The 27,971-nt window shown below is 38.2% G+C and overlaps 1 protein-coding gene across 1 annotated transcript; it reads right to left on the bottom strand.

The window, feature by feature from the left end:
* Positions 1-139: 139 nt before the first annotated feature.
* CAMSAP1 (calmodulin regulated spectrin associated protein 1) lies at positions 140-27,636 on the bottom strand. The gene is made up of 17 exons (XM_009644511.2): positions 27,474-27,636; positions 16,679-16,941; positions 16,323-16,484; positions 15,403-15,483; positions 10,779-10,920; positions 9,691-9,830; positions 9,492-9,588; positions 8,890-9,067; positions 8,085-8,179; positions 7,527-7,611; positions 4,720-7,156; positions 3,491-3,627; positions 3,192-3,400; positions 3,003-3,105; positions 2,501-2,616; positions 2,137-2,255; positions 140-1,797 (listed from the first exon to the last, which is right to left on the bottom strand). The coding sequence occupies exons 1-17, from the start codon at positions 27,634-27,636 to the stop codon at positions 1,495-1,497; spliced, it is 4,830 nt and encodes a 1,609-aa protein (XP_009642806.1). The 3' UTR covers positions 140-1,494.
* Between the last annotated feature and the right edge of the window lie 335 nt (positions 27,637-27,971).

The following is a 27,971-nucleotide window of genomic DNA, read 5'->3' as shown; positions in this document are numbered from 1 at the left end:
AGTTTAATAATTACACTGTACTGTATTTTAGAGCTCAGTTCATCTCTAGGATGGTGTAGTGCCTTTTGCACTTAAGAGATACATATTCAAGTAACACTTCAAATAAAAGTAAACATGTGCAAACCAAAGTTATAAACCAGATGTAGCAGGCGCACGTTAATAGATTAAATTAGGTAACAGCTACAGAAACCTACTCAGAAGTCTAGCTGGGGCCAAAAATGAGAAGTGGGAATAGTAAAAAAAAAAAAAAAAAAAAAAAAAAAAAAATGGAACTGAACTGCAAATATACCCTGTTACCACAGACAAAAATTTAATCTGCTGAAACAACAAAGACATTTAAGATCGTAACTCAAGATTTAATATTTCAACATGAAAAGAAATCCAAGCCATTCGACTTATTTGGGCTTTTGAAACAAATGCAAATGTCTCTGTTTAAAAATTGCTTTTAAATGAGAAAAACAAATCAATATATTAATATATCACCCAAAATAAAAAACATAACACACTCTTCATTTTAGAGCATGCTGCTCATTCAGAATAAAGACAGGACAAAGAAAGTAGAATTACATTTCATGATGTAATAAAAACATTAAAATTTGTGATCTTTAAGTGCACCATCGTACAGGAGTAGCGTGCTCAGAGTGGAAATGTTCTATACCTACCAGAATCCACCTATATTAAAGCAAACAAATCTTTAGGACACTACCTGAAACTGAAATCAGTAATAACTGTGCTCCACTCAGCTTGCCTTAAGTTTCAGCCAGGCATATTCCAGCCAGGAGCTCCTGTATGCCTCTTCATGATTGTATTCCAGAAATCTTTACATTTGTGAACACTTTTCTTAAAAAAAGACTCGCTTTTGCAATCCTTGCAACGCTTATCCTAAACAGATACTGCAAGTAAACTCTGTTCTGAGCAGCACAAGTTGGGACTTTTTTCAGAAATCTGAGAGCTGGACTTAATGTTGGCAGTAGATACAGTACAACAATTTGATGTATTAAACAGTTCCTCAAAAAAGTCTGAAAGGAAGATTTCCCTAAAGACTGTTTAAAAAACCAAACCAAACCCAAAACACTTCACCCAAGATCTGTTCAATCCTTCTACTGAAGTTCGGAGCTTGCCAACTTTAAGGATGACGGGAAAAAGGAGGGAATGAGGCGGAGAGGAAACAGAACTAAATTATTCCCAATTTGTACCGATGAAAAGCTTCAAGTAAAAGGAAATCCACTTGTTAAAGATCTTGCTACATGCACAGTCCCTCATCAGTCAAAAGCCACAGTAGTCAGCAGTGGGTGTAACAGCAGATTTATCATTCATAAAAAACACTGGCAATGTTCCTTCATTCTTAATAACTTGCATCCACGGTTTCTGTTTAGAAGCTTCTTAAAAAGTGTTTATGGTTCTGCACATTTCATACCAAACTGGAGGAAAATGGTAAACATGTCTTCTTTCGATGCAATCCCATTCAGCAATCGTCTCCCCAAAAACTCAGTGTCATTTATGAGTCTGAGTCTTCTTTGGCACTGCAGGTCGCTTGGCTTGCCACAAGTGGTTATGTATAGTAAGAGCATCCACGCTGACAGACATGGTTTTGGCTGGAATCACGTTAAACTGTTTTCTGTCCGAACTGTACTTATAAAGTTTGTCAATCATTTTCTTGGTGATGCTCTTTGGCCCTGTTCCAGTCAGCTTGTAGATTTCTTCAGTGTCAGGATAGTAGCAATAAAGTGCTCTAAACTGGCAGCCAGCATCACGGAACAAAATGATGTAGTGGTTGGCATCACATTTTTCTAGTTCCTGCATTAAAAATAAACATAGACATAGATTGTTCACAGTGAATATTCCCAGGTTATGTCAAGCTTTAAGCTTCCACATACAGCTGAGCAAGCGTTTACAGTTCTTTGAAACGCTAGATCAGTAACTACGGTTTTCAGTCCTTCTCTAAACTTACGAGTTGAACTCTTAATACAGGATTGCGTTTTCCCAAGTCCATACAGTCATGGAAAGGAAAGGATTCTCAAATCAGGGGCGTTTTAGGAAATGGCATTCACTCCAATGCATCAGGGGATTATGAAATGAACATTACAGATACCTTTTGTTGCGAATGCATTAATGATTTTGTATTTTAATGTTTACCTCTAATATTGAATTCTTATGTGGTTCATTCACTTTTCCAGCAAGACAGCAATGAGATATAGCATTGTGAATAATAGGTTTGTTTGATTTGCTGCTGGGTTCCTTAAATAGTTTTGGACCTAAGGAAAATAAAAAAGTAAAAATGATTGCCCTACATTCATGAAACATTAACATTTTAATTCATCAAAGTGAAAAAAAAAAAAATCTTAAATATTTTTATACAGTAACTTACTTTTAGAATATTAAACAGAACAAAATACACCTGACAGCTTCTCAAAACCAGCAATGCGTCACGTCAAATATACCACAGCTTGTCATGACCTGCTATTCACAACAAATGCTCAAACCAAAACAAAATCGTCACCTGTGTATTCTGCCACTGAAGCAATAGAAGATGCTGTTGAAGCATTCTCCCAATCTCTTTCTGTGTTTCTGCTAGGATTTCTGCTCAGTATTGGTAAGGACTCCATAGATTCAACTCTGTTGGAGGAAAAAAACCCAATAATTAAGAAAAAAAAAAAAAGATATGCCAAGATTTTGGGGTTTTTCTCCACCAATCTTAAATAAATTCACCAGTCACTTGCCCTGAATGGAACAGGCTATTGTCCCTTTTCCTCCCCAAACCAGTCAGATTCTCCCTGCTCAATTATCAAAGCAAAATGCTATTAATCCTTTGGGAGAAAACAAAACAAAATTGCAAGCTTGTACAGAACACCGGAGCTGGCAGCCACGTAAAATAGAAATGAATTCACTAATTACGATTGCGCCCCTATGCCAGTGAACCGAAGCAAACAACACTGAATCCCAACGCTACTTCAGAACATAGTAAAGAAATTAAAAAATTAAAATTAAGCCTCTCTCTTTACCTCTGAGACGGCGTGCCACCAGAGTGTACGCTTTCAGGTTCAGTTGTTGCTGCTGAGGCCAAAGAAAGGCTGGAACCAGACTGAGCACTGCTCAAATTATCAGCTACAAAATAACCAAAAAAATGTGAAACACATTTTGTTAAAGCAGATTTGCAGACTCAGTGAGAGCAAACAAATCAAAATTCTTACGTGTGGAAGAACACTTTGTCCCTGAATCGCTGTAAGATTCCTCACGATGGACTGACTTTGGCCTGGGTTTTTTGGGCTTCGATTTGGGTTTTCCAAGCCCTTGCTCCTCCAAAATTTGCTGCTGTTTTTTCCTTAGATATTCTTGCTTGATAAGTTCTCTTCGAGCCTTCTCTTCTTCTTTCCGTATTCGGTCCTCCTCAGCTTTGCGACTGAGAAGCAAACACAACACAATATTCAACAAATAGTAATCTTCCTCACCTCAAAGATAAAAAGAAGTACTCTTTTCCACGTATTATTACCGAGCTTCATCTCTTTTTTGTTCAACTTCAGCCTCCAATTGCTGTTTCCGAATCCGAGCCTCCTCAGCTTTGCGCTGCTGTTTTAAAAGGAACGCTGCACGTTTTTTCGCAAGCTCGTCTTCTGCTTTCTGTTCATCCTGCAAAATTCACAGGGATAGAGAGTTTTAAAGAATAGAAGAAATGTATTAAGCTGGACATCACAAGATTGCTGAGGATTCCAGGAAGATATTAGGACAACATAAGCTATTACACTTCTGGAAATCTTTATAGTTTTAGAATTGATGAATGTAAATCAGAACTGTATTGAAATTTTTGTTCAAAGGGTCTCATCACATTCTAACTTGTTTTTAACTACGCCTAACCAGTGCAAACCTTCTAGAACTGCAAAGTACAGTGCAACTACCACGTGGGCTAGGATGGACAGCACAAACAACCCCAGCATAACGATAACCTTTGAGTCAACATTAATCACACTAGACAAAAGCAGAAGTCGAAGCCACTGAGACTGAGACAGCCTAGCTCGACTTTCTTGAAACATAAATAAAAAGTATTGTCATGTCAGCACATTTGAGGTATGTACAATAATCATCGCTAAGCACAAATGAAGACACTAAATGTTCACTAGAAGGAGCGGACAGATATTTTTTTACTTGCATCTACAGCCATGCAACTAAACTCTCCATTAGAGCCCTTGACTTTTAGGCTTTTACACTTTTCAAAATCAGAGAAATTTGGGTGCAAATGCCAAAAAAACCCAGTCCAGACGCTCAGCTCCCCGGTAAGTTTTAAAGTCCACTCAGCAGACTTTTATAGATACCTGTGTTCCATCAGAATTTTTTCTTTCAGTTGATAAAGGCTCACAGAAAGCTGGGATTTCAAACCTGTAAATTCTTCCCATTGCATTCTGTGATTCTTTTGTGCTAAGTATTTACAACATGTTTGTGTCTTTGTTTCTCAGATAGAAAAAAAAACAAAGGGGAAGAGAAGAAAAGCAAGGTTAAACCTGGCTCCTAGTAAAGTTAACAACAGGCAGGATTTCACATGTTAAGTCAAAACATGCTTTTTTCTCCACAAGCAAATATTTTCCAATGCAGTTTTTTAAAATCCTAATAGTGCAACCAGAATGTGCTGCTTTCCACCAGAAAACTGATGAATGAACTGGAAAAAAGCAGTTTTAATGCCAGGCAAATGTATAACAATAACCCAATATACAAAGGTAATATATTTACCTTGAAGAAAAAACCCACACCAGACTTCTGATCACCTTCACTGATTATATCTGTAGAGCTATCCTGGTTTTCAAGTTCTCCTTCATCTGGAGCTTTTAAGTCAGACAAGTCTACTTCAATGAGATTAGCCTTGCTTCTCAGTGGCTCATCCACTGGGACATTTTCTTTTCCTGAGCCATCAGAAGAATTCAACCCTGTTTCCTTGAAGCCGTTATTCACCTCTTTGCTCATTTCAGAAATAATATTTGCATCTTTAGAGGTGGAGAGAACAAGTGCCCGTTGATTGCTCTCATCATGAAGTCTATAGGTATCAAAGAAACACTTTTCTTGAGAACCACTTCCATAATCAGGACTGTTTTCCAAGCCGATTTCTGTTGGTGTCTTTGATAAGCTATTGGATGGAAATGGTCGCAAATGCGGTAAGGTTTCTAGGCTTTGTGTTGGGGTTTTAACACGTGCTGAATTTTGTTGTCTGTCTTTAGTGACTTTCAGATCAGCAGGCCTTCCTGATCGAGGACTCCTTCCTTGACCAAATCGAGGTGGTTTACGAAGACTGTTCATTCCAGTTGGAGACAGAGGCTCAACAAAATGAATTGATGGTTTTATCTTTTGGTCCTGAGAGTTATTTCTGGTTCCTGGTGATGGCACTGTTGGAGATTTCATAAGTAGTTCCTGTTGCTGAGAAATCTTTAAAATAGCCTGCTGAAGCGTACTGATTGTTTCATTTAGTTTTTCAATAGAAAGATCACATTCGTTGATATCCACTTCAGTAACGTTGTCTTCTAGGAGGGCAACAGAAATAATTTTACTTTTTTCCAAATCATGTATAGCAGCAGAGTCTTTTGGTTTATGTTGCTCAGCAAAAGCTATGGTTTCTTGCATTTTTACTTTTGTTACTTCTTGAGATTCATTAAGCATTTCTTCTCTCTCCTCCTCTTTCACAAGAAACTCCTCGGACTTGGAACCCAAAGAAACTTCATCTAAGTCTTCACCGTTATGCCGAGAATATTCTTTTGCAAAATGTTCTGGTTTAAGTGGCTGTGGAACATCAGGAGATTTCCCTTTTTTAACAACATGTAAGAAAGCTGCCTTGCCCAATTTTAGTCGCTGCCTTGCTGATAAGGCTTCCATCTTCTTCTTCTGAGCTTCTATTGCCCTTCGCTTCTCTTCCAACTGCATATGAAGCTGCACCAATTCAGAAGCTAAAAGATTAACGTTATCTTTATTTTGTCGGTTGGGGCTTTGCTCTCGCTTTTGCTTCCATGTGGTCAGTGGTGCTGGGCAGCTTTCTGATCCATCTGGTGTGGTCTTTTGTGAACTACTCGTGCTGGACTTTGTTTCATAGCTATTAAGTCTCTGAAGCTTTCGTTCTGCAAAATTGGTCATTCGGACACTCCCACTGGTCATTGACACGCTGCTAACTTGAGAAATTGTACTCAAACATGGGCTGGAACGTCCACTAGCATCATCCTTATCTTCATGTTCTTTTACTTTCATATCTTCTTGCAATTTTGCAGATTCTTCCTCACCAATGTACTTGGTGACTATAGGATGGTCATCTATGACTACCAAATCCTGTTCAGCATCTTCTATGTCCAAGAGATCTGAATCAGAGTCCTGTCTCACCATAGTCCATGTAGTATCCGGAACATGCGAATTGAGACTTTTCACATAACTTACATTTACTTTACTTGCTATGTCATCATCAGATTTAGCAGCATGAAGAAAAAATCCCCCAGTGGATAGCTCCTGAGTGGAAGGATCTAAACTGCTACTAGCCAAAGGTCTGGAAGCTTCTAACCCTGCCTCCAACAGTGCCACCGAGTCTGCAGTACTGGGATCTGCAACAGGAGCGAAATCAGAACTAGAAATTGGAGTAAAAGTCCTATTGAGGTCATGGTCACCCTGACTGCTATTTGTTTTCTTGCGGATCAAAGGCAAGTGTCCCTCATTTAATCTCTTTGTTATAAAACTCCTTTGTTTCCCCTCCCCACATTCATCCTCCTTATTGATTATCTGTTTCTCCTTTGCTGGTTTTAGAACTGCAGGCATTAAAGGCTCCAAGTAAAAGCTGTCTGGTTTGCTTTCTGAAGTCTCATTATTTGGTTTTGGAGACCATGCAGTTGCAACTATGCTGGGCACCCTGGCTGATGCATTCTGCAATTCAACATCACCACGATTTGGCCTTTCTTCAGATCTGATTATTGCAATAAGCTCTTCATCTTCATCCTCGATTTCAACATTGTTCAGCAAGCTCTTCCCATTAGTTTTCATTGACAGAGGATGAGGCTGATTTTTTGGAGTTACATTAACAACGTTTGAAGCAAGACTGTCTTTGCTGATTGATCTAGCCAGACTAATGCTATCACCAGACCCAGGGTCCACATCACTACTGGCAGAATGATGAAGAGCAAATGGCGTTGGCTGAGACAGAGGCCTAGAAAAGATAAGAACAGTCTACTGTTGCTTAAGCATAAAAAGTTACAATTTGTTGAACTAGGGACCATGACACAGACAGCTAAAATTTTTGCTCCATTTGAAAAATGTATCCTGTATCAAAAGTGACCAGAAATACTAAATAGCAATTTCAGATACTTAAATTTTCAACAGCACTTACTGAAAGTCATGTTTAAAGTATTTTCAACTGCAACCCTAAAATCAGTCCTCTCTGAAAATGTACATTAAAAGAAAACAATATTAAGTGACTCTCGATCCTGTTCTAAAGAAGTGATATCACATTGCCACAATGAAATTGTCACAGTATCCTTTCGTTAAACAGTATCGTAATACTTAAATGCATCTGTTACCTGGGTTTTCTCTCCGGCCATGCAAGAACCGAACCTCGTGGCTGCCCATCAACACGGGTCAGAGAATTAGAACGATGGCGATGACCTGAAATATTTTTTAAGTTGTTAACAGTTTAGAAATCGTCTTTAAGCTAGCACTGTCACTTTATTTAACAGCAAACATAATAAACTCTTTCACCAAAAGATGGCAGCAGAAAATAGATCTGCTGAAATATTAACCACAGACAGACAGTCAAAGCCTGAAAAAAATACAATGAAAGTGACGACATCTACATATCTGACTGGGATTTCCAAACATGAAACTGGTCAATTTGCTTTCCCGTCAGCCAGCCTCTCAACCTTAAAATTAAAAACAAAAAAAATCCTCATTGATTGCATGTTGTTAGAGCCTAAGCAGTTGGAATGTTTGGTTGGTACCATAGGCGATAAAAAAAGAAATTCCAAGCATCTCTGTGTAAGTATAAAGCCTAGACTTTTAGTATTTAAAAAAAATGCTTAGGCAAAATATGCGAAGTACGACATTGAGTTTGTCATTCTGGATGACTTCCCAAGACTTACCCGGGCTGTCTTCTCCCTGTAATGATTTTTGTTGCTTTTGTCTCAAAGGGAGCAGTGGATGGGAAGGGCTAAAGGCAGGGCTTCCTCCTTTGCCACTAATTCAGAAAAGCAAAAATTCATTACTACAAGAATTTTTTTTCTATAATATCAGAAATTATATGCTTGCAATGTTATGCTGGTAATAGTTACCCCCAGCCTCTTTAAATCACAATATATCATTAATTTTTATGTTAAAGAAGTTACTTAAAGAGAAGAAAAGGTTTTCACATGCAACGATACAGAAGCAAACCTACTACCTGAAATCAAACCGTTTAAGTTCGTAAACACGGCATATTTAAAACGTAGCTTACGTAAATAGTACATTAGAGACAAAGTAAAGGCTGAAATAACTTATTGCTTGCCATCAAACTTAGGTCAGCTGAAAAACCTTGTCATTAACCTTCTTGTACATTAGATCCTATTTCAGTTTGTTTTCGTATCACCATTTATGGAATACAGCTCGTAAGGATGAGCTGCTTGAACAGTTTTCACGTTTCACATTTTCTTCAAAATAGAAGTTCGACCAACTACTTCTATTATGCAATGGTGACATTTACTGGTGGGGCTTACTGGCATTTGCCAAAGAAAGACCAAACATAACAGTACAAAGTGTTTCTTTGAACTTGAGAATATTTTAGAGACTGACTGCACACAAGTCAAACTCGGTTTGTAGCAAAATCAGAACATTCAGCAGCAGAAATTCCTAGGTTAACCAAATGGAAGCATAAATTTAAGATTAATCTAAACAATGTGAAAACAGACTTACAGATAGTCAGGCTCCTCAGGGTGCAGGTAGTATCTACTGCAAGCTTCAGGGCCTGCCTGAGCTGAGGGCTGTAAGTCTGCTGGACTTGTACTCGCAGGGCTAGCCATGAAACTTCGCTTAGTGGCATTGGAAATAGGAACAGGTGGACGACTGCTCTTCTGCTGCAACACTGTTTTAACTGTGCATACGTTTATAACATTAACACAACTTACACTAGCCGTTAAGGTAACAGAACAGAACAGGAAGTTTTCAGATTGTAGGATATTAGAATGAAAACTTTACAGCACAACACTAAAATGAAACCTTAAGTACTAGCCTTTCTTTAAAATATGTATCTTCTAGTGACCTTAATGGAAAGAAAGTTACAAGGAAATAATTAGTGGGTTTAGGAAAAAAATTACCTACCGCATTCAAAAAATTAGAACTCAAGTGGATCTAGGACTAACTTTCCTTCCATTTTTGCTGCTTTCAAAGATCCTCAGCAAGCAGAAAGTTTGGGTGGAAACAAAACTCCCAAGGAAACACTGCTGTGCAACAGTTTCATTGCAATGTAAGTATTTTTTAAATAACACGCTAATGTTTATCAAGAGTTAAAAACTTACCATCTTTTATTTCCTGAATATCTCTTGGTTGTACAAAGTCTGGTTTGACATTCTCAAACCACCAGAAGAGTTCCGCAATGTACACCATGACGTTAGGCTAAAACAGAAAAAAAAAAAACCAAACACACCTCACAATAACAAAACACTTATAATTTACCCACATTTTACTTAAAAATATATCCTTCATTATGTTTCTTACCTTTAAAACCAAAGGAGCGTATAGCATGTCCTCCAATGTGAGGTAAAAGCATTTGTTTAGATATTCATTTGAGAATTCTCTCAAAAGTTGGATGTTATAGAGGCTGTCTGCAATTGATGTTACTTCCTTCAAACAAATATCTAGAAAGGTGAGAAAGAGGAGTAAGTTACCACACTATTCCAATGTATTAACCTTCCATCCACAACCAACAGAAACATGACGTACAGGAACTTCACAGACTGCTTATACACCATCATTTAATATTTATTGGCTACCAGTGACATTTCTCTACCTGTTAAATACCAGAGGGATAGGAGAAGAAGGAAGAAAAACACAGATAACACAGTATTAATTTTGCATTCATTTCAGAACCCATATGGGATCCTGTCTATCACAGCAACAGAGAAGGTAAGCAGGCTACAAAGAACACACATAATGACAAAATACAAAAGCAATTAAAAACAGACGTCTTGATTTGCAAATAGTAAAAGGTTACTCCTAGGATTCACAGTGCTGGTTCCTTCTGAAAACATTCAGGAGCTCTGCAAGGTACAACATATCTGAGAATTTAAAAACGGATACAAAATGTTGATTTGTAGAAGTTAAAAGCAACAAGGACATTGAATTATTAAGAAAAAACATTTTCTGGGAAGGAGAACTCATGTTTGCAATGCTGAAGAGTGACAACTGCTGAAGACTGGGAGAAACTATTTTAAAATGTCAAATTATGTACCCCTACAGAAGAACATGAGAATTATCAGCTAACAGTAGTGGACATGTATTCCTCATCATCTATTGAAACGAAACTCAGTTATTTCAACAAAGAAAGCCATATCATCTAGATCTACAAAATAAATGATTATTTTGTAGCTCATAATATACACAGCAGAACCTTCTAAATATGGTAAATAAAACAAAACCAAAGAGAGGTTACTTTTTAAATACACTAATGCAGATTCCATGTGTGAGCTGACTATCTCACTGTACTCCACTACCTATTAGATGTGCTGCGTTTTTATTCAATAATATTTCTAGTTCAAGTACAAAGATTGAAGCAATTTTTTTTTTTAGAAACCTTTATTACATACCATCTAATTTCATTTGCTCTGGACAATAATAGTGTATCACAGCTAGAAGAGCAGCACCATCACTACCATCCTTCATCAAATCTTCAAGCAAAGGAAAGTAAGGTAATTGCCTGCTTGAAAGATGGTCTCTTCGGTAACGCACCTAACAAAAGAAAACAAGTGTTCATATGATGATAACAAAAAGGAAAAAAAAAAGAAAAGAGGAATTTTTGTTAAGCACCGAAAACTCTTTACGGTGGATCCTTTATAGCATTCTGCTCTAAGTCAAAAACAATTTACAAGGTTATACTTTTCTCTCAATGGAAGCTAATCCTGAAGAACACGGTGCTTCCCTTTTAATTATTCTCCTCATATCTGGAAGCAAACTGTGCTGCTGAATTCCTATCTTCATTCGCGTTTTAACTTATTATAAGCAATTTAAGTCAAAATCATTCCACACAGATGCATGAATGCAGCAGATCCAAAGAAAGAGACAGAGATAACTACATGAAAACACTTAAAGCTTGGGGAAAAAAAAAAACAAAAACAAAACAAACAAAGGCACACAGAGCAAAAAATAATTCAGGTGAGCTAGCGACTTCTCATACATTACCTACATCCACAGACTTGCCACCATCTCCAGACAGCAAAGTTCTCTCAGAGAGATTCAGAACACTGTATGTCTGGCAAGCCACTATACAATAGTAAAGTCGTGCAAAAGAAAAAAACAGGGCCTTTCCCAAGAATGGGCAGCAAGAGAAGCAAGGTGGCTTTTAAATCAATGGCAAAACTCTCCCTGATTTCAGTGCAGATCAATATCAAACTCTTCTGCAAACCACCCCCTAGCCCTCACGCAATTTGGAGCATAGCTGAAGCCAGTCAACTAAAGAACAAATCTTGGCATTGCTTCTTGCAATTTTTGCAAGAAAAGTTTTAGCGTTGATATTGACTAAGCATCCACGTGCTCACTAGACTAGAAGGCTGTATCTAAGTTTGAGCAGCAAAGCGAGCAGGCAAGCAAAAGAACAACACGCTACAGAACCTAGCAGAAATACCTTTCGGTGCTGGAAAAAGATTCCTTTGACACTTTAGTGCATTAATAGCACTTAGCATCTAACTATCTTGACTGACGTGCTGGCCTACCATGCCAATATTCAGAGAATTCATTTAATCATCAAAGGAAAGTTGGATTTTACCAATGGTATCATACACTTTCCAAGACAACCTGGGAAAGCTCTCTACACACACCCTCCCATGTGTCAATTTAGGATAGCACAGGCTGAGAAAAAAATCTGTCCAAAGGAACAAAGATCATCTATAATCTGATTAATAAGAACTTGTTACATTTATTTATTTTGCACAAATATAAACATCCTATGTTAAGTTTCCCTGGCAAAGGCAAGTAACTCTAAAAGCTATCTCTAGATGCTAATCTATTTCTTCCTCTCCTTTTACCAGATGCAAATTGGGTTTTTTCCCCAGCCTGGAGCACTCCACAAATATGTAATGGAATGTGAATCATACTGTACCACACGAGCATATTCCACTGGTTCCAGCATGCAGTGCGATATGGCATGCATCAGATCAGGCTTACACAAAAAGAAATAGCGAGATATACGATGGTGATTATTCAAACAAGAAACAAATCAAATGCATTAGTAACATCCATTATGCACTGGAAATGCGGTCATGAAGTCTGATAAAATAAGTATGCACGCTAAGGTGAACTGGTTAGCTTAAAAGGTTCATCATTTATCCACTTAGTCGAACTAAGCATATTAAAGACAAACTTCGGAAATTTCTCTTTAAACTTTAATTGCGGCTGTATTTAAAGCAGATACAAATATTTCCTTTCCAATAGGCTTAAATAGAATTTAAACCAACTATAGTCAATACTGAGAACTAAAATCTGTAAGAATTCCTTGTTTATTTTAGCTTTGGTGAAAAAACACAAATTTATCATCAAGGAGGTTTTTTTTATGGACTTAATTTGATCCCTTATTTTTTGCTCAACTATTGTTCTCTTCACTATTCAAGTCTTTTATACTGAAAATTCTGAATTCTTATATTCTAAGAGTTTTGTGATTTGTTTCCCCCCCATGCATACAATTAATGACATTTGTATGCACTGAAGTGCAGAAATGGGTGCTACTGAAATAGAGATAACTATATTAAAAAAAAACCCAAAAAAACCACAAAAGAAAAAAGCAATATAGAAGTGACACAGCGTGACAGCTACTATGGAGACTGCAAAATCTGTCAGTAAACCAGTATAATCTAAGTGGTATTGGACTTGCAGTGAGATAACCCCTATTTACTCCTTCCTTTACCACCAACTTGCTCGATGATATCCTGCAAGTCAATTCCCTTCCTGTAGTTTCTTCCACTGTTGTCTCTTTAAACAAAAGATTGCCTTTCGAGGAAGCTGAGTAGCTCTATCAAATGGATGCCTCAAATACAGATGCAATCTTTAAGCACGCTAGAATGTAAGTGATAAGCACTAGGTCAATACTTCACTAAGACCTGATGCAGGTCATTAAATGAGCTGGAAGACAGGGCGCTCTCACAGATTTTATTAGCCTGCAGGCCCCCCCTCAAATTTCCTTTATTTCGAGTATTTTTTACTGTGGTCCATACACTTGGTTCAAACAAATACAGGATTATGAGGCAGAGGAGTGGGACTGAGCTCTCTGTGGAAAGGCAGAGAGATTGTGGGGAGAGGTGACTACCCAATCACACCCGCCTTTTCCAAGTGCACTGCTCTTTGGAAATTGCAACCAAGACAACAGCTCTCATCTTCCCAGAGAGAAAATGAAAAGCACTAAAATCCAGCAAGCACAGGAGAAAGGGTATCAAGGCTAAGGAAAGCAAAGGAACAAAGAAAAATCTCTGCAAGTTGAAATAAAACCAGGAAACTCGGCCAAAAGCAGGCTTGTATACTAGTACAATTTTGTTATTTTTTTTTATATATAGTGGAATTGATGTTCCATTTTCATACTTCACCATAAAGAAAATAAGTATTTTGTTCTGCTATGTAAAATGTTAATTCCCTCTTTCCTCCCACTATGACAGCTTCAGTCTCATTAATTTACCATACAATTCCAGCAACTGTCATAACTGGTCCAAACTGGTTTGTCAAATCTTCTAGCCCCATCTCAATGAATAATGGTGTTCTGGTTTTGACAGATTTACAGATCTGTACAAGAGCATCATTTTGTGAACTACTGCAAACAGCTGGGTATCCTAACTATGGATTCAAAGATTAAGCGACCATTTAAACCGACCAGCTTTTATATCACCTTAGTGCTGCGATCAGTTGCCTACTTACAACAAAACAGTAAATGCAACCATTTCAACTGTTGTTAAATTTCTAGTTTTTTGCTGCTACTCCATATCCCTCAACTCCTGCACTGTGGAAACAATTCTGCAATGCTGTAAAGTGATTATGCTATATGCTGTACAGTATGCAAAAATCATGTTGTTATGAAAACTAAGCCTGATGACCCAAAAGCTTACACAGGTTTTTTTTTCAAAGACCATCTAAGAAGCATTGGAATGGAAGCAAACACTCTGAAGAAATTTAAAAAGCCATGATTTTGTGGATGACAACTGGTGTAAAAGTAGTTCACTTACAGGTACTAATTTCCAATACCATTTGGAAGGAGACTGCTCAGGAAGCAAGGAAAGGAATGTAGGAATAGGAAAGGAACATCAGCAATGCAAGTTAAAAGCAGTAATACTTAAATGCACTTCAGCAATAAACACTTTCATATTTAGAGGGGTGGTAGCCTAGAAATTTAGATTTTGAAATCTTAAAGTGAGACCCAAAAGTCAAGAGAGTCAAATAGTTACAGGGATCCTTCAGACCACATATCAACTTGTAAATTAATCAGCTCTTTAGCCCCTTATTATTTTACACACAAAGCACATAAAACACATTTGCCACGAACATGAAAGTTAAACAATTGTGCCTTGCTCATATGTCACGCTTTTATCCCCTTTGCACAGCAATGCCAATGCGAGGAAAGAACATAGCAGTCTTTCTTATGCCTTCATCAAATCATAAATTGGGAGCTCAGATAGCTGATATACATTGTGTTTGAGAAATATCTCTCTTACATTCTCCAGAAATGAAAGTGTGCTACATTTTGCAATGTTAGTGCATTGTGATATAATTTCAAGGGAAAAAGGTGGAAAAAACTACAAACACAACACATATAACATTTGAATGCCAAGAGTATGCTTACTAGATAGAACTTGAATAAGCCTCTGAATATACATTAAACAATTAACCCATGCAAAATGAGTATGCCCCAAGAGCTTTCAAAATATATAATATATATATTTTGTGCTGTTAAAGCCGAGTCATATTTACCCATGTAAAGTTGACACAAGTTCTTTTAAGTTGAAACAAGTTATTTTAGTTCAACTGAAACATACAGGAAAGTCAGAAGATACCGATGGGCTTGAAAGGTAAGGAAGGGCACTGATGATCGACACAAAACAAATTGCATGCACAAAATACCAGGAGTTTTGAGGACTGGATGCCTCACATTTCTCTAACAAAGAAAATACTGAGATACTTCTATTTAAATCCATTAATCATCAGTACACAAAATCATAACTGAAGGCAAATTTGTTTTACCTTTTGGTGACCTGGACTTTCCATTAGTTGCTGTTTTAATTTAATCTCTTTCTCTGTTATCTCTCTCATTTTAAGGTTCACCTAAAAGGGCATAGGATAGAGAAGATATTAAAATACATCTGAATACATGTTTATATAAATCAAGTTTTCTTCTTCCTCCCCTTACTTAATGGTCAATCCATTCTACAAACAAAAAATGTTTATAGAATGTGTTACGACAGTTTTCAAGACCAACTCTCTTAGCAGCAGTAGCTACCATCACAAGGGAATCTTGGGTTTGCAAAGCAGACATTCTCTTTGGAGTGTGACTCTGCTGTCACTCAAAGGGTTTCTGCAACTTAATCTCTACCCTTTGAAAAATTTCAGTATTTCTGTTAAATGTGTTCAAGCTCGTCAGAACTATGTCTATGCTGTTATTTAACATGAAACGATGCTTCACCTAAAAAAAACCCAAACCCTGATAGCAGCTCACCTGAAAATAAAGAAATTTCTACAGTTTTCCTATAATTTAGTTCTTAATTATTTTTTTTTTTTTTTAAATTTGCCTTGAAAAATTTACCAGCTTTATTACAGCATCCTTAAGAAAAAGAAATTGCATTTCCCTGCTAGTCTGATTCCCTTTCCGAACACATATGGAAGCCTTGGGAAACCAAGCAAGAAGATGAAATTACGTTGCAGTAATAAGGGAATCAAATACCATTAATAATAACCCGTATTAGGAAGATATTATACTCAACAACCACTGGACTTGAGGTAACAAGTAGCAACACTAATTAAAGCAGTTCTCTTCATCTGAAGTGGAAAAGATGATAGAAATGCACAGGTAAGAGAGATGGAAGGAAGACACTCACCAGAACCTTTTTAAAAACCTGAAAAGTGACCGTAAGAAACAGGCATGCTTTTATCAAAGTAAATTTTACCTTGTTAATCCAGAAAACCATTGCATCCTCCAAATCATAGGGCAGTTCTTTTGAGGCACTGAATGTCGAGAAACGCTTGACACTAGCAACCACCTTTTCAATGCTGATCATTTCTACAGTATAGGCCATCATAAGAGCATCGATCATTGCCATATGAGAACTCTAAAAGAAGAAAACAATGAGTATTGAAAAATAAAATCCTTTAAGGGAAAAAAAAAATTATATATTCTAACTGTATTTAAAATGAAAAAATCCTGAGGTTAATGACCTAGAAATTAAGAGCTCTTCATTCCATTAACAATTTTAAATAGCGTTAAATAAAAAGAAGATCATTAGGTGGATTTAATTAAGCTAACCATTTTGATTGGTGCACAGCCCAGATCAGATTCAGACACAGGTGTATCATCGCTCTCCATGACGTAAATCCCTTTTCGAGACAGAGCCTGGATCACTGACTGGTGTCCCTGCAGAGCAGCCACCTGATCCCCCTTCAGAATAAGGCTGCAGACACGGCAGTACAGCTCACTGGAGAGCAGCAGCTTGATGACGGGTGGTTTAATGTGTTCTTGCTCATATTGATCTATGTAAAATGGGTCCTTCAGCTCCTCTGGGACATTATCTGAAACAACGAAGAAAGTTTCAACAAGTGGCGCTAGTAAGTGGCACCAGTTATAAACAGAAGTAAACATTTTTACTTTATTTCAAAGACAGCATATGAAAGAACAAAAAAAAAAAAAAATCAAGCACGAAAAATACTGAATGTAATTAAGTCCGCAGTTTCCTACTGCAAATGGTTTACAATGGGTCTTTGTGCTTAAATTTTAAGTAAATAAAAAAAAAAAAAAAATCAAGCACAAAAAATACTGAATGTAATTAAGCCCGCAGTTTCCTACTGCAAATGGTTTACAATGAGTCTTTGTGCTTAAATTTTAAGTAAAGCATATGGAATTGGCTACCGCCATATATGTACTTCAGTAAAAATCCTATACATTACCAGTTAGCTTTCTCCAGATACAGGAGTCCCTTTCAAGAGAGCACTTCAGCACAGACAAGAGTCCCACTGTCCTCCATGCATCTCTAGCTGTTTCCTTGAATAAGACCCAGCTTAATCAGAATGATACACTACTGCCTCTACTGATTAGTGCGTATTGTTAGTATTTTAATTTTATTTGGAATTGTAAATCATTTACTTAGATCACAGGCTAAAATGCTCTGTGTATCAGATGGGCAAAGTATCTGTATCTTCAAAGCAAAATTTACAGCTACTTCAAGCAATATCCCAAAACATCTGTGCGCAGCAATTAAATAACCACAATGCTCAGTCACTAAGAGGGGCCGGCCAAATATTCTCAAATTGAAAAAGAAAACCAAGCCACCTCTTTCTTGGTTCTAAACTGCCAAAGTTCATAAAGAGACCAAAATATCCGACTAAAACCTTGAGCATTTTACAAACTATTTGCAAAACGATTCAGTCTCCAGTGAGCCAATTGTCTACATTTTTTGAAGACAGGAGTATCGAAGCAAGCTATTGCAGCTTTTCAGCCTTTATATAAAAATCAAAGCCTATGAAGGAAACTATTCCACTTGGATTTGGATTGAACATGAACTTTAAACCAAGTCTAAAATTAACTTATTTTGGAACAGCACAATTTCCACAAGTTGCCCTATGATTTTACCAAACTGAACACAGATCCCAAGCGTAGCAATTTACTTGCAAGTTAAAATTAACAACACAGAAGACTTCATCTTCGCACACCACTTCTTCCTCACCAGTTCCCAACCCTCGCGAAGACTTAATCCTCGCACACCACTTCTTCCTCACCAGTTCCCAACCCTCGCGAAGACTTACCCTTTTGCTACCGAGCAGCACAGCTTCGTAGCTGGCAGGAAAGAAAGGCTCTAACCACCATCCATCCTCTGATCGCTCTAAACAGGGCTAAGACATTTTAAATCCATATGTTGCTAGCTGCGGTGCTGCCAGCGCTAAAGGCTGCGACACTACAACACAGGGCAAGCGTCAACCGATTGCAACAGTTGGAAGTGGAAGGGAACGTTGTTGTGTGCAAGAGTTTCTTGATATTATTGAAAAGACACAAGACAAGTTAAAAATAGATATATCCCAAAATAAATACTCCTCCTCATATTCAGTAATCAGACTGGAAGCTATTGATCTTTGTAATAGCCTAGCAGTAATAATTAGTCTGCAACTCCAGGAAGAATACTTTTTAGCCTCAAGTGTGTTGTCTTAATAGAAGCCCAACATTTCATGGTTTTCAAACGTAGAATTCTAACTTACTCTATCCAATCACTCTGAAGATCTTCCCCTGAAGTCACCTCAACAGTTCATCTTAAATATGTACGTTGACAGTTAAAAGAATTATTAATTTGGATGCATATTTACTTATCATTCAGCTAATTTCCAGAATAATTAAAATCTCCCCATTCAAAAAACCTCCTACCCGTAGCATATTTTTGAACTGCAAAATGAGCTGCACAGTATTTGTAGACTGCAGATCACTTCATGTTTATAAAGAAGAGACACCGAGACAGAGCATTATCAGTCACAAGAGCCAGAAGTACGTGTCACTTAAAAATATGTAGTAAACCAGTGTTGTCGTAACAGCTCTAACAGCTACTCAGTCCACCATACAGTACTGCCCCTATTTTTCAAAATGGAAAGCTTTTTGAAGTTTTAAAAAATTAAGATCACTATTTTTCCTTTATGTGGCATTGAATGCTGTAATACATGGGCTATATACTGAAAATGGCTGAAGAGACAGAACAGAACCCCACTGGCACTACGTAAGTAGCACTTGTTAACGTGGGTGTCCATTTTCAGTGAAATGGATAATAAATTCAACTATTTTTAATCTTCTTAACATTAGCCAACCTGACCTAAAATCAAAGGCTGTTGAAAGCTAATTCCATTTAATGAACATTGCCATTACCAGAAAGAGAAGTAGAGCTTCCATTTCTAAAGGCTGGGGAAAGATCCAAAAATCAAAATGTAAAGCAGCTCACATAATTCAACATTCTAGCTTCATTACGAGCAGCTACACCTTTAACAACCCAAGACACATTGCTTTTTACTAAATTTTTTTGTGAAAGGGAACAATAGAATGCTAGCTCATAAAATATCCATGAAGACGTACATTTGTGGTAAGAGCATTAGCACCATTCCAAGTTTTGAAGGCTTCTTTAAAACAAAAAAAAATGCAAATTCAAAAGGTCTGAAATCTGAAGTACTTAGATGAGGGTTTTAGTATGAACATCTGCCCTCCACCAGCTCCACAGACCCCCGCAGAGCAGGGTAACCGAGGTGACTGTCTGAAACTGTGCTGCGAGCCATGGCTGGACAAAGAAACCCCGAGCTTCCTCCAGCACCTCAGCCGCCCGGCTCTGTGCGACCAAAGCGTCGGCAGGCAGGCGGCTCACTTCGAATATTCTTCAGGTCCCTTTTCCACAGGGCAGACTGCGATCATTTTATAGACCGGAACTACAGAAAGCAAAAAGCATTCTCTTCAACACTAACATGCCCACAAGGGGTACAATCTACGGGATTGGGATCTTTACACAAACTATTAAAACACAAGTGACTACTGGAACATGATGCTAAGCTGCTGTGTGACAGGGGCAGCAAGACCTCCCACATTCATTTTCGTTTAAACTAGCAACATTTTAGTGGTTTTTAAAAGCCTTTCCTAGCAATAAAAGGCTCTAGTTCTTAGTGAGAAGATCCCATGTCACAGAAATAATTAAAAAAAAAAAAAAAATACACCTTGTATCTTGGCTGCTGTTCTTCAGTCTGAACATCTGGTCCAAAGACCCGAAATCTTTTTCTTCTATATTGAAGAACCCTCTAACTTCATGCTCCTGACCTCCATATAATTGCTTAAGGACTGAATGGATTTGGATTGACCAGGATTCAAGATACAGGGTGGGGGGAAAACTTCTAGTACCAGGATTAATAATTTGAATACTATCCTAAGAAGTTATTCTATAAACATTATTCCTCCCATAATTGCAACTTATTTCAGTGTAAACACTTGCCCAGCTTTATTTTCTACATTAGCATATACAACACTTCTGCCAGCTACATTTGCCTGTGACAGAAGGATCAGTTTTGTAACTAATTTGATGTCCTGACTAAAGGCCCACAGAAATTTTAAGGTATAAAAACCATATCAAAGCTCAAGAGTGGTATTATTAACTTTGCTATCTAATTCGAATTTATTTCATACTGGACGTAATCGCGCTATCCACACAGCAAGCACAAATAAATGTGAAATAAATGGCAGGAAAAACTGTAACGCAAGAAGGATGCTATAGAAGTAATGTAACTCTGAGTTGAGAAACTTCCAAATATCATAGCTGTAGTTGTCCTGTAGGCATTGCAATTATCTCAAACAGGGTCACAAAGCCTTCCGAGGCAGCCACAGACACAAAAAGTGCTCGAATTGCGAGATATCTTCAACACTTGAAATCCGCACTTGAAAGTGCAAAGTAAGAGACCTATCTTATCTTTCACATCTCTGCTAATTATTCTTATCTGTAGTACCACGCCACATAAAACACTCCCAGCACCCAGGTCTGCTCATTCTCCAAAACCCCTTTAAAAATGTCAAAATTGCCACATTGCCCAAAATCTCAGAGAGATGTTGTCAGTTTTAGAACAATTATACACCAGAGTTAACCTAACGGTAATGTAAGCAACACACCACGGACACACAAGTAGCCACTGGTTTTATGGATGGCTTTTCTCTCCAGTTTTTATGGACCAGGCAAACTCCAAATGTGTCACACGCTTTTTGCTTGCCTCACTACAGGATGTGTCAATGCTCTTTTTGAAGACAATGTCCCAGTCTTTCCAAGTCCCAGTTTCTATAAGCATCTTTTTCAACACCTTACTTTCATGACCTATAACGGAACTTAGATGTTAGAAAAATTCAGTCCATTAAAACTTGTATTTTTACACATTTATGCTTTGGAATTCAGAAAAATCAACATTAAAAATTAACTTCTGAGCAACTAGCTTTTAAGCTATAGCTACAAAAAATTCTGCTTGTTTAACAAATCCTACCAAAGCAAAGCAAAACCAATTAATATTAATCCATTTTTTTTTTTTTTTTTTTTTTTGCTTATAAAAAGGTCTCCGATACCATCTGAATTCCAAAAGGAATTCACTTTTATGTTACTACTGCATGTTATCGAAAAGCTTGCAAACACCTTCTGTTTTTCCTATTGTGCTTGCTGAGCTGTCACCCCAGGAAAATGTTAGCATCAACGCAAGCTTTACAGTTGCCAGTTTTAGGCAAACTGAGGTGTTCAAAAAACATAAAACTCTAAAAACACTGGTAGTTTTTAAGCAACTTAAAAACAATGGCGTGTAACCTGATAATCAGATCTGTGACTGCACACATCATTAATTCAGTTTGTCCTAAGTTTTCTATCAAGAATTGTTGAAGAATTCATCCCGCTACACTCAATATCAGAGTTGACTGGATCTCTTTCACACATGGCTTTTATGTAAATTTTATACCATGTTACTTGGTTGCATGCAGTCAGCTTATTATAGAGCAAAACCACTCATTTTTGCTGTTTCCCACACTATTAAAAATGAAGTAATAACATATTTTTTCCAAGTTTCAGCAGCATAAACTCTTAAGTGCTCTTGCCCCACTGAGCCTACTGGAGAGAGACCTCTACCAGCTATTTTTATAAGAGATGAAGGACCCAAAAATAAACCAGCATCATTTCTCACAAAGCAATTCTTTTGGTTTGTTCCATCATATCAATGGGTTCTAATCTCTCAAAAACCTGTCAGTTCCACGTATAAATCATTGTGTACATCATAGCTTACAGGGTAACAAAAATAACTGTAATAACCATCATAGAGTCAATTATTGCCAGACTCTCCTTGCTTTAGGACCATTCCTTTATCATCTCACTTACAAAAACCTGTTCAAAAACTTCAAAGACCTGATTATGACTTGATAAAGAAAATACAGCAATCTGAACAAATTTGACTTATCCCTTGAACCGGAGAAGAGGATACACCCCAGATCTTATTTTCCCTCCAGAAGCACGAAAAACTGGTTTCACATGGAAAGAGAGCCAAAGCATCCTGGTAAACAGAACGAAGCTCATTCAAATTCTGAGTAGGATTTCATTAGTATCGGTATCTGTTCACGGAATTATTTAGTACTGTATGGATGTCCTCTAAGCTGCAGATCATGAGCAGAAGCTGCATGTTCTCAGCCACTAAGACCACCTGCATTCTAATAAAAACATTCTTTGTTGGTTCTCATTACAGAACTGTATTATACACTCCCTAAGTGATCTATAATATTACACATGAAAATTTACATACAACAAACAGAAAAAAAAAAAACAAGCTAAAGACTTTGACCAAGCTACTGCTGGTGAGAGTGACTGCACTCTCATTATCATATCTTTTGATCAAGCATAAAGCCACAAACCTGGGTGAAGCAGAAGCGACAAAATAATAACCATTGAATTCTTCACCCCTGTAAACTTCATACAAGTAATATTCGGTGGTTATGAAACAGGCATTATTAAAGAAACAAATGTTTAACCACTGAGTATTTGTGAAACACAACAGCTCTCTTAAAAATATTTTTACTACGAACCTGAGAAGAAAGCTGGCAAAGAACAAAAGCAGGGAATCCAGAGATTTAGGCAATTTAGCTCAGGAAACACGCTCACACTGCCTCTACCAAGCGGTAACTGTGGGTAGCCTTTACGGTACTGTAAAACCCTATTTAACAGGTAAGTATTAAGTACTTCAAAGACCAAAAAAACCCACACCTTCCATTTCCCCTACAATGCATTACATTAGCCCTTGGCTTTCCTGCCTGTATCTTGCCAAAAGTCTCAGGCTAATGCTAGCATTAAGTCTGGAAACTATGTAAAGCTCTTAGCACTAATAACAAACTAAACCCCACCAACGTGGTTTTGAAAAATTCAAATTTTACAAACTGTTTTAAAGAAGCCACAACATTTGTTTCAGAAAGGGTTGCAAACAACACACGTGCTCACAGCAACTGAAAAACTTCCATATCCTCCTTCCATATCTAAATTTTAATATTATAACCGTGGTGATGGAAAACAATTTCTACACATAAATTATTGCCGTACTAACTAAATCTGCTGAGAAATCTATTTTTTTTCCTTGTCATTGTCTATTTTCCCAAGTTGTACCAAATGGAAACAGACTAATTGTGTTCCTTCTGACTGCTGCTGCCCAGAGCCCGAGGGGACAGTGCCGCTGAAGGACCAGGTCCCTCTCCCTCTGCTCGGCTCCATGCAGCGCCTGGCCCTGTTACTGCCTGGCAATCTGGTTCATTCCACCGACTGCGAATCCCACGGACAGCTTGCCAAGCCTCTCTAAGCCTCCCACACTCACCTCCTGTGAACTAAAGTTCCACAAACTCAGCGGCACCCTTGCTCCTCGGCCACTTAAACATTACAAATTGTATTTTCACACTGCTAGTAGAATTCCTTAAAGTGCACATTTGGTTCTAATCAAAGTTTGCTGATGAAAAAGATAATTCTGTTCTGAACTCATTCCATTCCCTAAATTACTGTCTCAGCTAAACAGACTTTATAGTGTCTCAAGTGTATAGAAGGTTTCCAGATGATTGTGCAAAGACTTTTAGCGTGATCCGTGACAGCAGTCCCAGATTTATTTGGGGAGAGGGAGGGGGGTGACACTGAATGGGGAAACACCTTCCTTCACGACATTCTTCCCTCTGTCTTCTGGAACTCAGACAAATATTTTATCGTGGTTTAACCCCAGCCGGCAGCTCAGCCCCACGCAACCACTTGCTCACTCCCCTGCCCCTCAGCTCCCTTGCATACAACTCCTTTTTTAGTGCAGAACACTTGAAAAATAACTACCAACTCTGAGAATGGTGACTTGGGCAGACAAACGCCATCGCTCCCAATGTCCCCCCTTCCTCCTCCTTCCCCCAGGTTTACAAGCTGAGCATGACATCATACAGTGTGGGATATCCCTGGGGTCAGTCGGGGTCAGCTGTCCCAGACATGTACCCCCCCAGCTCCTTGTGCCCCCCAGCCCCTCGCTGGTGGGATGGGGTGAGCGGCAGAAACGGCCTTGGCTCTGTGTGAGCCTGCTCAGCAGGCATTTTAAACCAGCCCTGGGTTATCAGCGCTGCTTCCAGCACAAATCCAAACCCCATCCTAGCCACTGTGAAGAAAATTAACTCTACCCCAGCCCAAACCAGCACACAGTTGTAAGACTCTGGAGCCCATCTGTGCCAACCAGGCAGCCACCACAGATGGACAGGAGGAGCTATGGGCTTCCAGAAACAAACCCTTCAGCCCAATTCCTATGCAGGAAGAGGGGTTGTCTTTCCAGCAGTATTTGCGTTGAACAGAGTTTGGCTACCAAAATTCTCTCTTTTCATGGACAGAAGGGGAAAAAGGAGGAATGCGTCATCAAATGAAATGAAGCCCAAACTAGGACTTCAACTCCAAATTGTGTGTCATGCATGCTCTCAGTAATTTGTCCTTGTGAAAAAAAAAAAGATGGAAACAATTTTTCTACTTAGATGCCAGCTTAGATGTAGAGAATTCAAATATCCTTTAACAGCAAACAGAAAATATAGTTTCAGGTAGAACCTGCAGTGATGAATGACTTTTAGTAACAGTCTACACTAGAATCAAATTCCTGTTCTTGACCATTGCCACACTTCAGCATGAGCTTAGCCTTACTCAGATGAAAATGAAATCCAGGATATGCAGCAGCATTTGAAAGATTAAGGCACAAAATTATGTCAATTCTTACACGTCAATTCCAAATCTAACATTTCAGAAAAACACTCTTTACTTTGCCACTTGAAGGCAGTTATGGAAACCCTATCAGATAAGAAGTACTTCAGAACATAAGACAGTATTTTAATATTATAAAGGTAGAGGCATTTTTCCCCCCACCAAATCGACCAGAACTAAGCCTAAGATAACTAAAGAGCCCCCAAAACCTTTCATCTGCCTAGTGAGATTTTTATATAACAAATTCACAATCGCCTGGTAGCTGCCCAAGACCCACTGAACAACATCCAATATCTTAACACAAAAAGAAAACCCTGAGAGACGACAAGTAATGTATTAAGTTCAAAAATTATTCAAAATTATAATCACATAGGAAACCTTTCAAAACCTCTCTCTCTATGAATTAAAGAGGCTTATAAATTTCTAAGTATTTTGCAATGCTATTCCAGAAGTAATGGTTACTATGTGACAACGCCTTGCAGGAGCCATTTCAAAAATTAACCTAAATTTCTACGGGCCATGGTCCTGCACAGATACGCGCACGCAGAAAAACCTTACTCACCAGAGCTAACCAACAATGCAACACCAAAAGCCCCAGAAAAAATATTTTTTCCTACCGTTCAAGGCATTTAAATTCTATTAAAATATAACCTGAACAAGCCTAAATACGTGCAGAAAAACTCACAAATGCTGCTCCAGCCTTCTGTACGCTAGAGATCACATCATTGTCATTAGGAAAGGCAGGTTTCTTTTCCAAAATTTTTAGTCAAAGGAAAGCCAAATACTTATTCAAAATAAGTCCACGTTGTCAAGTGCATAAACAGACTTGCCCGTTAGCCAGCAAACTGGTCCAAGCCATACAGACACAACCCTGAGTTCTGGAGCCCCAGAAGACACTACCAAGAAACAGGAGGCCACAAAGCTTCTCTGCAGCATAGGATCCATGCCAGTCAATTCTAATTTAGGATTAGCTTTCTTTCGAAACAAAGTCATAACAGTGCGTCTCCATGTCTGGAATATCCATTTTATCTCTGATCACTAAAAAGTCTTCAGCAAACATTACAAACAACTCCAGCAACTGAAAAATATTTACATGAGGAAATGCCTGTTCAGTTCTTTTAAGTTATCAATGTTTTGCTAACACCCTCCCAAAATTCCCACATTTTTTAAACGTCATCTGATAAATTGGGGGTTTTGTCTCTGGCTGCTCATAATGAAATATCTTTGCTAATATTAAATACTATAAAACCATGGTTTTCTATTTTCCCCACAATCGTTAAGATGATGAGAACACTGACAGAGCTGGAAATATTAAAAAAAAAGGAAAAATAATTAAGAAAAATATTCCAACAAAAACTAATATTTAACTGCAGGAATGGACTGCTTTTCTTCAGCCTTGTCACAAAGTAAGCTAGTGCTAATCCATTAAGCATATTATGAGTTTGGCGAATTAGACTTAGATTAACTGGGCTACCTCATTTTCCAAAACAAGATCTTGCACATGTTTTTATTATAGGTTTTGTTCTGGATAAACAAAAAACCCGCAAGTATTCCATCATATTTCTTCATAATGAAGCTACTTAAACTCAAGATGGATCTAGTAACAACAACCCAGAACAGGCAGATTTAGTGCAAAACAAAAGCAAATTTCAGTAGATGCCAGGAAAATACTGTACAATTGATACTCCAAGAATCTTCATTTTTCCATGTTTGACTGTAAAGTTTTATGACAACATAAGGGAAAGAAGAACTCCTCTATCACCTACAACTTGCTGTTTAATGTCACAGAACCCAGACAAATAGTACCTGTTCATTCAACATTTCTTTTACACAAAAGAATGATCATAAATTCATCGCTTTTTAGTTCATTTTGAAACCAAAACCACCATCTGACTTAAAAAAAAAAGTCCTAACTGAGCAATACAAAGGGTATCAAGGTCCCAGTGTCTGTTGGCCAAGATGACTGGACAAGGAAGCACACTAAAGCCTTCACAGCCTGGAGGGGCTCGGGGCCTGCAAGCAGTGACACACAGCTCTGTGGAGGAAAGTCTACTTAGCTAAAATAAAGATTTAAACATTTCGAGGTACAGATTCTTCACAAGCACGATCTGTGAGCATTCACCATTACGTTTGCCAATTCAAGGCACCTCCTTTAGTTCCATCATTCTTGTCAGAGGTACCAGGAAGCATATAATATTACAACAGAACAGAGTGTCATATTATTGATGTTTAAAACAAAGGTAATTTAAGCCCAATTTAATTACTTCTGGAATGGCAGGGGAGACAGAAAAAGCAAGAACAAAACCAAGCATGACTTCCTGAAAAAAGCGATCTTACCTATTCCGTAGGCTTTAGCACAGATCCATTGTAGATTAGCAGCTATTTTTGCTCTGGCTGAATCATAGAGCTCCAAAGGGACAATCTCAACCGCACTATCTGTCAGGGCATCCATTTTTCTTCTGGTACTATCTCCACCCGCACAAACATCAGCATCCACCATCTAAAACAAAAACAAAAGCCAGCGGACTTTGACACAGGCAATCGCTCCCACCGCATTTTTAAAACCGCACAGGAGAGGGGCTGGCCAAGGGGCTGGCCAGCAAGCATCATACCAGGCACAATACGGTGGGCCGACCACCACAGGCCCGACGCCCTTCGGGATTTCCATTGGAAGGGCTTATTTAGGAATCTAAAAATCCACTCGGAAATCAAAAGCCATCCGAGCCCGGAGCGAGCATCCCTGGTTTGGCAAGCCGCGGATTTGCTCGCGGGAAGGCCTTTGCCACGGCTGGCGTTAGCCAGGGAAGAAAGGCGCAGCCCGTCACCTGCCCGACC

The sequence above is a fragment of the Egretta garzetta genome, unplaced genomic scaffold (assembly GCF_000687185.1).
Source record: "Egretta garzetta isolate BGI_Z169 unplaced genomic scaffold, ASM68718v1 scaffold608, whole genome shotgun sequence".
Classification (NCBI taxonomy): Eukaryota; Metazoa; Chordata; class Aves; order Pelecaniformes; family Ardeidae; genus Egretta; species Egretta garzetta.
This window is presented reverse-complemented; position numbering and strand designations above follow the sequence as displayed.

Coding starts and splice junctions, on each gene's coding strand:
- CAMSAP1 (XM_009644511.2), bottom strand. CDS start 27,636: ATGGTGGATGCTGATGTTTGTGCGGGTGGAGATAGTACCAGAAGAAAA. Junction 10,921..15,402: donor AAAGTCCAGGTCACCAAAAG/GTAAAACAAATT, acceptor TTCTTTTGTTAG/GTGCGTTACCGAAGAGACCA. Junction 8,180..8,889: donor CCTGAGGAGCCTGACTATCT/GTAAGTCTGTTT, acceptor TTTCTGAATTAG/TGGCAAAGGAGGAAGCCCTG.